The sequence below is a fragment of the Sceloporus undulatus genome, chromosome 3 (genome assembly GCF_019175285.1).
Source record: "Sceloporus undulatus isolate JIND9_A2432 ecotype Alabama chromosome 3, SceUnd_v1.1, whole genome shotgun sequence".
Taxonomy (NCBI): Eukaryota; Metazoa; Chordata; class Lepidosauria; order Squamata; family Phrynosomatidae; genus Sceloporus; species Sceloporus undulatus.
In genome coordinates, this window is record NC_056524.1 from 176,869,847 (window position 1) to 176,884,453 (window position 14,607).

Sequence of the window (14,607 nt, forward strand, 5' to 3'; positions counted from 1 at the left end):
AGTTTGTGTATGCTGAAACATCAGAAAAACGAGGTGTCACTATATAAGCCACCCATGTGGACAAGTTTGGGTTTTTGGAATTCTGGGTAAGGGAGACTCAACCTGTACATTGTTTAATCCTTAAAAGAGACTCAGTGGTTTATCTGAATTTTTTCCCCTCTCTCTTTCAAACTCAGACTATATCTTCAGAAACTCTGCTGATTAGCTGTTATTGACTTGAGTTGAACAAATTAATGAATAAACTGAAGACTTTTTTTTCAGAACAAATTAGCATGATTGATAAAGAAAAAACTTGAATACCAGTAATCTTGAGATCATTTCTAATCTGATCAGCACATCAAAAATTCATGAATCACAGGCACAGTTGTTTTTGTTCAAGGCATATTGCACACACATGCTCAAAAGCCCATGATTGATGTTTTCTTTTGGAGATGCCAGTTGTTCCTATCACACCACTGTATTTTGTATTCAAAAAGACTACTAGCTTGAGTTCAATGGTGACACCTTGCTCTTACCTGCATTTTTATGACCTTTAAAAATATTACTGGGAACAAGTTGTCATCTTCAGTCTTGCTGTAGCATATATAACTGCACTGTAGAATACATAACTTTAGCATATTATAGCTCTAACTGTAGCATATACGTTGGCTTATTTTTTTTTAAAAAAAATAACATACTGGAAATGCTATGCCCTTAACATAGCAATGTTATCTCATGGTCCAGCAGGTTTGTTTCACTTACAGTAGCTTTGCGGCACTGGATTTTAGGAACATTTTATTAATGCTTAGTCAATTAGGGAGGGGGAGGGCTAGTACTGCTAGCACTTTTTTCCTTTTAGGAGACTGACATGAAGGAGTGTACTTTACAGGATCAGGCTATTTGAAGGACCACCTGCACTCATATGAATTTGGCTGAGCCTCAAATCTCCTCCAACTCATGGCTTGGATAATTCTTGGACAATTCCAACTTTAATGCTTTACACTTTATGATCTTATACAGTTCTTTCATAGCTGCCCTTCCCATTCTTAGCCTTCTTATTTCTTGGCGGCAGTCTCTGTTTTGATCAATGTATGATTTAAAGAACAGAAAATCTCTAACTACTTCAATTACCTCATTGTCTAGGTTGTATTTATGTAGATACTCTGTGGTCATTATATTTGTTTCTTTATGTTCAGCAGTTTCTTTGCACTTTCTTCCTTGACCTTTCTCAGTAACTGTATTCCCCATCACCATGTAGGATGTAAGAGCTGGACTTTAAGAAGGCAGATAGCCAGGAAACCAACCTATTTGGGACGTGGTGCTGGAGAAGAGTGATGACGATAGTGTGGACAACCAAAATGACAAACAAATGACTCTTTAAACAGATCAAACCATAAATACTCTTAGAAACCAAGATGATTAAATTGAGGCTATCATACTTTGACCACATCATGAGAATGCATGACTCATTAGAAAAGATATTAATGCTAGGAAAGTTAGAAGCAGTAGAAAGAGAGGAAGACTCCACACCAGATGGCAAGACTCCATTAGGGAGGTCACGAGCCTGAATCTAGAAGGCCTAAGCAGAACAGTGAAGGATAGGGGGACCTGGAAATGTCACATACACATGGCTCTAATGAATCAAGATAGACTTGAGGCCAGGTGACAATAACAAAAGTATGGTGCCTGTCTTAGACTGTTGATGTTCCTTCCTCCTATCTTCTCTCCTCCTTGTTATGAATCTAAACCTGTTCTTCGTATGATATTTTCTGCGTACAAATTGAAGATAGAAGCCTCTTGCCAATTGGGAACTATTCTGTTTTTCCATATTTTGTACTAACAGTAGCCTCTTGTGCTAAGTGCAGATTTCTCATTAGAATTATCAAATGTAGTGGTCTCAATATCGACCTCAAAGGCAGTCCCCACAAAATGGTTGCTCTGTGTTTCTGATTTCATTAGCCAGTCCTTTGACAGCATCTAACTCAATAATCAGCATCACAGAGAAAGACAAAAAGTACCTGCCAAAAGAGAAACTGAGTAACATTTTCCTGCAGATGCCATTAGCAGTGATCCCTGCTCTATCTGTAAAACTTTCTCCCAAAAGATATACTTTTATCTTCATTGCTCTTGGCTTTTAACCAGGCCTTCAAAACCTTCTTATTGGATGCTGCTTTTAGTGAAGTGATGAACTAAATTTCTGAGTGTAAATGGTTTATACAACTGCTATTTTTAAATGGCTGTCTTTCATTCATATTACTGTAGTTTTATATGTGTATGATTTGAACTGCTGTTTTAAATGATAGCATTTATTGGAAGGGGCATATTGCTTTTGCTTGATGAAAGCCTTCTTAGTTGGAAGGATTATCCTACAAGGCAAGAGAAAAGCATTTTGCCTCGTCTGGCTATGAGTTCCACAGTCCTCACACTTTACAGCACTTCTTACTGCTCTGGAAGCTGAAGTGTTTTACATAGGCAGCTATATGAAGTGAAGGAGCTCTTGGAGAACATTTCAAGAAGGCAGGTTTTGTTCTTGAAGCTGATTATTTAAGATTGTTGTTTTTATACAGTAACATCTGCTTTTCAAGTGTTCCAACAAGTAAGCCAAATTATTCTCCACCGAGAACAAACAGATGTTCTAGTCTGGTTTTCAGAGGCAATAGTAATAATTTTTATTTATTAGTCAACAATGTTTGCTAAATTGCTCTCTGCAAGTGAAGGAACTGAATGTTTATCAAGATCTAGCTGAAACGCTTTCCAGTGGTTACTAGTGACCTCCTCTGTCAGAGCACTTTGGAATGCATATACAGTAAACCTAATTACAATTATAACTGCCATTCACTTGTTTATGCATTAATGAAGGAGAAACATTATAATGAAGTCACTTGTTAGCATTCTAAATGGCATTATGCAGAAAGCTATTGTCTGCATTAAAACATCCAGGTGGGAGAGATGAACAAGAAAAAAATGACTACTCTAAGTGTTGATTCTCCAGAATTTCACCTTTCAAGATAACAGTGCTGACCTCCGAACAGCCCCAGTGTAATAAGGAAAGAATAACAGTGTCAAAAACTAAATATAAAGAAACATCTTGGAAAGGAGAATGAGAAGGGACATGGTGTGAAGAATAATGGGCACAATAGCAACACTAGCTATACATGTTAACGTTTTCCAGTCAGTTTGTTTTCCTAGGTATCTGGAAATGGAAGCATATAAACGTGTACAATGATACAATAGGTAAGAAGCTACCCCTTTCTTCCAGCCACACAATATCTTCAATTTTCCATCAAGACCTTTGTCTCATATACTGTAGGTATCTACTATTGAAGAGGCATCAAAATGCCATTTTTTTCTATTTTGCATAGGAAATATATATTTCAAGTATAGAAGCTTTTGAGGCTATTCACCAAAGAAGAAGGAAAAATTTTGCTGACTGAACTACAAAATATCAGATGCTACAAATGACATACCTCTAAACCACTTTCTGTAAAACACAGATTTTAGCTGACGTACAAGGAAGAAATTCTACAACATGCCTGTGCAATACTATTCAAGAATACCATATATGCTCAGCTATAAGTTGATCTCATGTATAAGTCAAGGGCAGGTTTTGGGTGCCAAATTATATGACCCTTGGATAAGTCGAGGGTAAAACTTAGGGACATGCAACAAAGGATCTAAATGATGAAGCAAAGGAAAACAATGCCAAAGAACCTACAATATTATGGCAGGCATAACCTAACACTAAAGATTGGGTGGAAAAGAGAGTAGAGGGAGGTCAGTGCTTTCAGGACATATTGCACTCTTGCCTTTCACCAGAGGATGGTTCCCTTTTTAATAAGAGCTAAAGTATAGCATTTACATTAACCTGTGAATAAGTTGACCTCGGTTTTTGGGGGCAATTTTTAGACTTATACATGAGTATATACAGTAGTTTGGAAAGAATACATAGGATTAATACATTTATGAAACCGTGACATTTTATTGTGAACATTTTATGACACTGATCACAAACAAGCAGTTATCAGTATATATCAGTATCTCTTCAACATGTATCAGCATCACTTCAAAATGCCTTACTTTTGACGGTGGCGGTCCGAGTACAGTTGTAAAGGATAGCGAGTTCCCCAAATACCTTGCCAGGCCCCATGGTGCACAGCTTTACACCTTCCTTTGTCACTTCAACCTTTCCGTCTGTAAATAAAGAACATAGTTTTCTATCATCAACTATTGCAATTGCTTAGAAATATAAATATGAGCTTCCATGACATTACACAAATACTGAAAAATTATAAACATTCTAATAAGCATGGTATCAAGTATGGGTGTGAATTTGCTATATCTTTGGCCCGTTACAGACAGGCTCTTGAGGCGCCCCTGTCACATGCTAGGGGTTGGCCGGGGACCTAGCGTCCACACCGGCCTCACCCCTATCACATGACGGGGGCGTAATAATGGCGGCCCCCTATACACACAGGCGCTGCCATTATTACGTGTCGGAGCTTATGAATCGCGAGTGCACGATTGGCGCCTTGCGGCATCATAACTGCACCATGGGAAGAAGTGCCATTTTGGCGCTTCTTTTTTGCTCGGCGCAGGAGCCGCGCGGTTTGGCTGCTGCGGCTCCCTCACGGAGCAACCAGCAGCGCCAGCAGACCACCGCTTTTAGGTGGTCTGTAACGCGCCTTAGACTTTTTTTAAAAAATCCAGTTGTAATGGACAATGCATATGTGTGTGTTACATAAGTACATTTCACATACCGCTGTCTAAAAGAGGTACCTGAAATGATGTATGAATTGAAAGGACTGGCTCTGAAAGCTGGGCAACTGAGAGTTAAAGAACATTTCAATCTATCCCCTTACCAAAGTCTTTCTTCTACAGATTTATGTATGTATTTATGTAATTTTTCCTGTTTGGAATCATCATAATTTGACTTTGTACTATGGAGTTTTGTTGCTGTTTCTAAACGAACAGAGGCTGCATCCACTCTGCAGAAACAGTCCAGTGTGACACCACTGTCATAGCTCTATGGAATTCTGGGGACTGTAGTTTTGTAAACAAGGCCCCATTCTCACTAGCCCATTTGCTCTGGATAGAACTGGACAGATCCGGTTAACCCCATACCGAATCTGCCCGGAAAGAAGTTCATACTACCCTTTACCTTGATGGATGCAATTTGCCCCTCTGAAGTTCACATTTGCAGTACCGCTTTAAAATGGCACCTACTTTGTTGTCAATCAAATTCACTTCCGCTTTCATCAAAGGTGACATATCCTACAATCACTGGCCAACAGAATTGGCCCCCCCCCCTTAAAAAAAACTGGTGGCATTGTGCACATATTCTGTCAACTTGTCAAATTTAAAAATCTCCAGGGGTGTGTGTGTGTGTGTGTGTGTGTGTGTGTGTGTATTTGGATAATTAGAGATTATGGCAACCCCAAAACCACCCCATCCTGTGGTTTTCTTGGCAAGATTGGTTCCGAGAAGATTTGCCATTGCCTTTCCCCGGAGGCTGAGAGAGTGTGTCTCCTCTAAAATTATGCCTTTCCACAACCTTCCCTCTGAATGCCAGCCTCCCCTTCACTTCCAGCCCAGCATTTCTTCCCCTTTGGAACCTCTTCCCTTCCCTTCCCTTCCAGCCCAATGCCACCTCCAAAGCCCTTGCTTCCCCCCACCCCCGATGCCAGCCTCTTCCCTTCCCTTCCAGCCCAAAGCATGTGCATAATCTGTCACAATAATAGTAATAATACCTCAGTAATAATGCCATCTCTCCTTACATACACATATGTAGCAAAAGCATTCACACAATATATCAATTTGCCAAAAAGGAAACACAAGCATTTGCATATTCTATCACACACACACGAAAAAAAAATTATTTAAAAAAATGCCACTTGCAAAGTGAGGTGCCTGCTGGCAGCAAGCAAACGAAAGGGAAATGTAGCACAAGCATACGCATTCTATCAATATTTATCAACCTGCAGAACAAGCATTCGCATAATCTGTCAAAAATAACATTACAAAAAAGAGAGAGAGGAAAAGCTGCCTCCGAGAGGGGAGGCATGTTCCTCCCTCTGACCTAAATCCCTCCCCTGAACTTAACCCGATCATGACTGGGGCCAAGTTCACATTCGCCGACAGCAGGGAAGAAATGGGTTTTCCAGTAAGTTACAGGAAATAATCCACTTTTGGAAAAACCACTCTAAGGGGGATTTGCCCTGGATCGGGTGTGCAAGGCCCTAAGACTGATGTGTTTAAACCGGTGCCAATGGGAACTTCCGACTTTTAATCCGGGTTACATTTGGTACACAAGGTAGTCTGAATGGCCCCATAGTCATATTTTCTGCCAAAACAAACTACAGTTCCCAGAATTCCATAGCACTGAGCCATGGCAGTTAAAATGGTATCAAACTGGATTATTCTGCAGCCAGACAGAAGCAATAGTTATATCTTGAAGTGAGTTTGGAAAATTCAAAATCAGATGGTTCCATTGGTCCCTTCACTTCCCAGCTCATGATATACCAACTCCTGGGAGGGAAAGAATATTTGAAAAGATTGAGAAATGTTTTGGGTTTTTTTTTTAATTTGTGTGTGTGTATAAGGGAAAATGTTCCCCCCACCCCATTTTCTGCTAAGATAGTGCTATTTCTGTCCTGAAAATTGTCCTTTTAAAACACAAAATAAATCCTAAACTGTTTTCAAAAAACAATGTATGACAAACAGAAAGGGGTAAAATTAGTTGTTCTTGTCTGGAAAAAAATATTAATGACAATTTCTATCTCTAAAACACACTCCATTTCTTTCCCATTGCTAATCTCTCACACTTTTAGAGTTGTTTTCATCATACCCCGTTCCACTCCATCCTTTGTAAAGCTACAGCTCAGTCAAAAATTGCATTTGAAAGTCCTAACCTGCTATAGCCTTGCTTGTCCCAGAGTGTTATGCAACAGCCATGAAATTTCACTGTAATCACATATGTTTGCCTCTGAACCATTTGAAGTATTTCATCCTGTGTGCCTGTCAGAAAAGCTCACTAAATGGCCTATACAGGATGAGCAAAAAGAACTGCTAACACTTATAGACCTACAAATGAGGCAAGGAAGTTAGAAGAAAATAAATAAATTCAGTTACCAGCTCTTAAAGGAACAAAAATACCAGATTCTTATCATCACCACCTTGAATGGAAATGGAAATGATTCAGACACAAGAGTGGTCAAATTACTCTCCCGGCCATGGCAATGGATTGTGCACTTCAGTCCCATATTCCCACTGCTACAGATAAAGGGAATGACAACTAAAAGATGACAACTGAGAAGGAGGAGCTGGCAGATGGAGATAGCTGTTCAATAAAGCTGACAGACTAAACTTCACTTTCCAGCTCTTCTTCTGCTGTATCCCAGCGGAATGCTTACTGCTAAATTAAAAGGCAGAGTTAAGAGAAAGGAGGAGCACATGGAGCTTCACCATCAGTAGAACAGATGGAGCAGGGCCTGCTTCCAATTCCTCCCTCAATAGCCAGGTTCCTTAGTGACTGGAGATGTGTCTTTCATCGCAAAAATCTGGTTCTGTTATTTAGGAAGCATCAGTTATGAATGCATGGCAGTGATTCAAATCTGGAAAAGTCTAGCCTGCAGGGCTGGCCTAAAATGTTTTGGTACATTTTGGTACCTGAGACAAAGGACACAATGATATACATACCCCTATTCCATGTACAAAAGCTGATGAAATTGCCCAACGATTCTTACTGCAACACTGGTGATGAGGCAGCAACCTCTACCCCATTTGAAGGTAGCAAGTAGCTTAGGGGGTGTGAGACCAGCTTTTGTCTTGCATCCCCCCCCTTGGGGATCAACTGTAGGCTACTATCACTGATCCCCTCCGTACTACCCATCATCTATGTCCTGAGACACCTTACTCTGTCTAATGTCAGAGAAAGTCCTGCTCACTGTTATTTTTTTTAACTGTTGTCTCCCAAGTACTCTAGGAATCTCTCATCATTGGAAATGGACTCTACCAGTTAGCATTCATGTTGTGCAAACAGTTCTAGACCCTAGCTGAGCAGCCCATGACAACCAACGCTTACAATGGCCTTCCCCATGTTAGTGCCCTCAAGAAGCTCAGACTACAATTCCCACTGCCCCATGATCTGGTGGGACCTATAGTCCAAAACATCAAGTTGTGGGAATTTTGGGTTATGCTATAAAACCAATTCTTCAGCTCCACTAATCAAAGGATGGCACCATCTGACTCTTTCTTCAAATGTAATTTCTGAAAGCAGCTTAATAACTTAAAAGTAACTTGTGGGGTGCATGAAATTTATGGAGAGAGGTTTGTTGACATAAAATAAATGACTTAATTCACCAAACCACATGTTTATACAGAAATGTGGTTTGATATTGAAACCAATGTTTTATGTATGTTTGCAATGTTTGTAATGTGATGTCTCTTATTAATAAAATTTTTAAAAAGAAAGAAATATAAACAACTCATTTTGCTTATTTTCAAAGGAAAGATCCTAATCCTTACATATATTAATCCTTTATCAAAGCAGCTAATAAAATGATTGTGACCTACCACAAATAAACAACTGCCATTTTCACATTATCTTTGCCAGTTAATCTTCCTCAAAATGGCCTGGTAACCCAGTACGTTTTTATGCACAAAGTGATATTGCTGATGATAGTTGGCGAAATAGATGCCTAGGAAACTACTTAACACACCTAAGCTGGAGCTGCTCAGACTTTCTTACATTTGGGGCAGTATTGATTATTTCTTCACATTTGGAGTAGTCTTTGGGAGCAGTCAAGTAGGTGGGAATCCCCCAACCAAAACAGCAGTATAATTATGCATTTTATTATATAAGTGCATTATATATTATAGAGGTAAATCTACACCATGCCACAAGAACTGGGCCTGAGTTGGGTCATGACATTTCTATATGGGCCATGACAAATGGGTCATGACATTTCTATATTTCTATATTGCACTATGTCAGAAATCTGCTCACCACATATTATATTTTTTAGGGGGAAAGGAAATGGCTTTATACTAAATCAGATTGCTGGTCCATCTTCTTATTTATTGTCTACATTAGCTGGTGAGTGGCAGGATGTCCATCCTACATACAGATGCCAAAGACTTCTGGGACTTTTAACAAATGCTCTACTACTGAACTATGGCTGTTCCACCTATCATAAACAATTCTTAGAGCAGATGTTGACAGCTCTGTTATGTAAAATGTTATAGCGATCATAAATATAGTGTTTTGTCATGACACAACACAGAGTGGGAGAGGGAGAGAGGAAGAAAGAACAAAGCAAGGTAATGATGGCAATAGAATAAGCAACAGATTTATTGATTACTGACAAAACTGACATTTAGAAACACTCCTCAGTCAGGAAATACTAATCTTGATAATCATTATGGTGCCTATTTCAAGACACGGCAAAATGATAAAGAATCTTTACATGTACACTAGGATTTTTTGTTTCCTGTCAAGCCAAGTCAAATTTTATTTGCATCGAGCCATGGCCATTGCAATTATAAAAAATACATCAGCAGACATCATCAACAAATTCACCAATATTAATTACTAATACTAAAACACTCTTTTTTCTAAACTATGGCTCTGTTATTAAAACAGATATTGACACTACAGCAGACTCTCGATATCCATGGGCTTGCTATTTTCAGAATTAAGCATCGGCAAACAGCAACCCCTATTACTTTCAATGCAGCCACCCACACGTTGTACCTGCCATTGAGAACAATGGAACTCATGGTCCTGCATTTTTCCTTATCCATGGAGGGGGGAACGGATCCCCCTGGATACAAAAGGTGGATTGTATAGCCAAAGGGCCTTAACATGTAAATATGATTATTCAATTATATATAAAATTATGCAATTTACAAGCCATGTCTAGCCTTTATTTTAACAGATGTTGCTAAACAAAAAATATTGTTTTAGTGTAACCATGGGATCAGATACATAATAATTGGTTGGATGTCCTCAGTGAAATAACAGTAAAGGGGAAATTAACTCTTCTCATGAATCTCTACACAAAGAGCAAACCAATAAGACATGGCCAACAGTTTTAGTATTTCCATCTCCACCTATACAAACCCTGTTCTGAAATGGGATTCTCCTATATGAGTACTGCTCTACTTCTTTCTTTCTTTCTTTCTTTCTTTCTTTTTCTTCCTCCTCCTTCTCTGTTTTGGAACTCAGCATCTTATGGCAGATCTAATGCCACAATGGTGAGTTTATGGACTTCTGAAAATACATTTGAGGAGGTATGGGGTACAGAATATTGAATTCTCTGTAGAAGTAGGTCACGAAAACCATTTTGAATATGCAGAAGCTCTCAGCATGTCATTTCTAATGTTATCCATTGTCTATGCAGTTTGAGTGGTTAAACTATGCAGCTGGCATATCTCCAAACCAAGAAAAAAAAATGAGACATTTAACCAGAATTTTCTTTTGTGGAGCTCCAATGTGCAAAAAATAACAGCCACATCTACCAAGTCTTCTACAATACAATGTCAGTAATGGTTGTACAGTCGGCCCTTCTTCTACATTGATTTTTTACACATGGATTCAAGCATCCACTGTTTGAAAAAAAAAAAGTATAAATTTCAAATATCAAACCTTGGTTTTCCATGTTTTATAAGGGACACCATTTTGCTATGTCATTATATTTAATGGGACTTGAGCATCCACAGATTTTGTTATCCATGGGGGATCTTGGAACCAAACCCCAGTTATAACAAGGGTCCACTGTACATGTGCAACTCCATCTGTAGCCCCTCCTATGAAGCACTGACACAGGTACCTGTTCATTGAACTCCAGCAAGTATGTTTCTACTTCTGCACTCTACCAATAAACTAAAGCAAGCCAATGGCATCTTCAGTCATTTAGTGAATGAAGTAAACACCAGTAGGATGGATTATCTGTGTATATCCTAAATGCATGTTCATACTGAACCTTTGCACAGTATGTACTTGCAAAGGGACTGTGCATACATTGATGAGATGGAAGCATCTACTGCTATGTTTCTGTCTTTCATCTATGCCAGCTATCCATCCATATGAACTGAATACCTGAATAGTCCCATGGTAAACTCTAATAAATGCCTTAATTGACACAGATATATAAATCTATATGAGTAAAATTAGTCTGAAGCCACTCAGTTTAAATGGCTCTAAGAATTAGAACTTGGAGTGCATTAGTTTCTGCAAATGTGAAACAAAAATGTGCCTGCTGGGCAAAACATCCTGCATTTCTTTTTAAACAGAGCTTTAGAAAATCCCTATTAGCTTAGTTAGCATGCTTTACTCCGTCAGTTCCAAAAACACTACACCACTCAGAAATCAAGCAACTAAAGCAGAATTGCTATAGGGTAATTTTTGCCATTGTGAAGCTGGGGGGAGACTGTCATTGCCAACATCCTTACATTAGCCTTTTCAGTTGAACAACAGAATTTTTCCTAATTAAGGTTACTTGTTTAAATCTCTTCAAAAGACGGAATAGATGAATAGTAATTAACTCACAGGGTCAGGAAAGTATAACGTGATACAGCTTTCGATACTGTTGGACATCAAAGCCACCACAACACTTATGGAAAAAAGGAAAATTGCAACACAATTTGACAAATTGTTGGAAAGAATATTTCCATTGCAGAAAAGAATATACTTCCTGGATATTTCAGGATCCAGGCTTCGAGGAGAGTCTGAATTTTGCCTATTCAGAAATTATGAAGCAAATCTGGGGGTTTACTGGGCAAAGGCTCAAAGGAAGTTCATGCATCCTTCAATTTGGCAGGGGCCACCTTGATTAATTCTCTGTTGTCCCACTTTTTCAGCTGCTTTTAAAAGGCTGCTGTTTATCTCTGTTTTTCCCCCTTTCCCCTTTGTACCCAATTTTTCCCCCATTGCTGCATACTGAGTTGCAATGGCAAAGTGCAAAAGGTATTTGCACTCATTTATATAAATGGGGGAGGAAGGGGCAGAATCTCATCCTTCCCTGTAGGCTTAGGCAAAGACAAACTATTGCATTTGCAGCCTCTTCTAGCTTGTCTGTTCTTCCTCACTAATAACTTCTGCCACTTTGACCACACTCTGATGTTGCTTGGCCACATGTGTTCCAGTTTTCATCTGTGAAATGTTGGAGGGTACGATTTCAAGGAAAATAAATTATTTTAATAAGGCTAGCTATAGTCCTCATTTGAAAATATATTTTGCCTAAAGTGAAATGTTGAGACTAATTTATTGTCTGCTTATGGACAAATTGCATACTACTACTCCTGAAGCTTTAAAAGCTACACTGTATTATTCACATTGCTTGTCTCTTTCAGCTGCTACTCCCAGGAATTGTTAAGTAGGTTTACTAATATACTGGAAGCAGACATCTTGCATCAACTGAGTTTACACTCCATTTGTTAGAGGCTGTTGGATCCTTTTCCCCTCCCCTTTCTTCCGTTTGGCTTGTTCAGTCCTCAAACCTTTATTTAAAATGTTTTGAAAGCATACATGCTCCTGTCCTTCAGAATTAAAAAAAAAAAAGGGGGGGGGGAACCAAACTACAGCCTGGTTTTGTGTCATGGTGAGAACATTTGGTACTTTTAGCACATTCAATCCATCCAATTAAAAATTAAACAACATCCTTAGCTGAATTGCACTTTCTTCAATAATTTGGGCTATAAAACAAGCAGCCCTATCACAGCATTCTCAATTTATTATGAGGATATTTTCCCTTCCCAATAATTAAATGGTAATTTTCCGCTTCCTGTGGACACGGGAGGGGAAAACAGATTAGCTTGATTCTAAGAATGTCAGTCTCCATCTAATTTTTTTTGTAATGGCCAATAAAGTAACGGTTTATTACTAGCTTCCTCCTTTACTGCTTATAGTTAACATAGTTGTATGAAACCAAAATCTTCTTCATGTCATTTTATTTTAGTGACACCTTCAACAAATGTCCAGATCTCTAAACAAAGAATCCTGGCTTGTTATGGAAGAACCATTGTATCAGGGCACACACACCCCACTTGCAACAGAAGCAGCTGCAAACCTTCCATCTATGGTTTGTTTAGTATGGTTTCACATCTCAGAAGCAGCACTTTGGCCCGTCTCTCCACCCAAAAACTAGGAGCCCTGGTGGCGCAGTGGTTAAATGCCTGTACTGCAGCCTTTCACTCGAAACCAGAAGGTTGCGAGTTCAAGACCAGCAAAAGGGCCCAAGCTCGACTCAGGCTTGCATCCTTCCGGGGTCGCTAAAATGAGTACCCAGACAGTTGGGGGCAAATTAGCTTACTTGCTAATTAGCTTACTTGCTGTTCACCGCTATGATCTTTGGAAGAGCGTATAGAAATGAAACAAATTATTATTAATTATTAAATAAGCTCAAGGGGTAGAGGGAAATTAATGGTGTTTTTTTTCCTTCTGTGGGGGGGGGGAGTCATTCACAGTTACTTTTTTGAATAAAGAGATTCACATTTCCACACCGATTCAGAATCAATTCAGTGTTCCCACTACATTTACTGTGATCGAATCTCTCCGTGCCATTTTAACACTGTTACTGTTCAAATTTGCCACTGTACCAATTTAAAATGGAGGCTCTCCCATTTCTGGGAACAATGCAGTGCAATCCGGATCGATTCAGTGGTGTGTCACACTACCAAAGATGCAGATCATTGTAGCTCTTTAAAAAATAACCTTTAAAAGATCTGGTGCCAAATGCACCAGTTTGAGTGGGCTTCTTGGCTGCCTCCCCCCCCCTGAAAACTGCACTGAGTGCAGTTGGGGAAAATGTGAACTTCGCCGAAATAAACAGGTCCCACACCGGTTTATTTCTGTAGTGTGAATGGGGCCTTGGGAAAGAAACAAATCAGAGTGCCAGCTCCTCGTGGACTGTGGCATCATATTAAATGAAGCACAAATCAAAGGTCTGTGTTTAATTAGCCACTCCTGCCACAAGTGAGGACAATTAGGCAAGATGCACGAACATACTGTTTATTACCAATAAATCACAGTAACTACAGAACTTTGGCAACTGTAATGCCCAAGCCAGATCAATATATAACTTCCTAACTCTGCCAGGATTTAAATGCTTCAGAGTTTTTATGACACCATTGTTGAATAGACGAGAGTTGCGTTTCTCTGCTAATACCATGCAGCTGGTTCTTGAAGAGGCTCACACTAAAATCCTACTTATTCTTTGAAACTTTGAATTGAATGTCATCTCCAAGTTCCAACTAGGTAATACATGGGATGGAAACTTCTCAGTAATGGCACTTAAGTCACAGATATCCTTAGGAAGCTAGTGATGGCATTTTTTAATCCAGGGGAATTTGATTGAACTTGTAATAATAAATGTTTTGTTGGAGAGCCACTTTTCTATTGTTTTAAACCAATTTTTATTTTTGAAATTTTGGTTTCTTTATTTTATTTTCCTATTTTATGCTTAGTTTTCTTATATACTCTGGTTATAACACTGAAAACTATTTCAGCATTGTAAAGCCCTCTGCTGAGCCAGTGGTCTTTGGATATATATTAACAACAAACAAGCAAGAGATGTACTGAGATTTTGCCAACTACATGTTTCAGTTCTATATTAGATCTGGTAGCTCACA

General features: G+C 39.0%; 1 protein-coding gene across 1 annotated transcript in view; it reads right to left on the reverse strand.

Annotated features, from left to right (window-relative positions):
- The window catches only part of PRKG1 (protein kinase cGMP-dependent 1), a 655,625-nt gene that overhangs the window by 399,504 nt on the left and 241,514 nt on the right, over window positions 1–14,607 (reverse strand). The window contains exon 3 of the mRNA XM_042459015.1: window positions 4,057–4,170. Coding sequence (XP_042314949.1) covers window positions 4,057–4,170 — 114 coding nt within the window. The remainder of the gene's footprint in view (window positions 1–4,056; window positions 4,171–14,607) is intronic.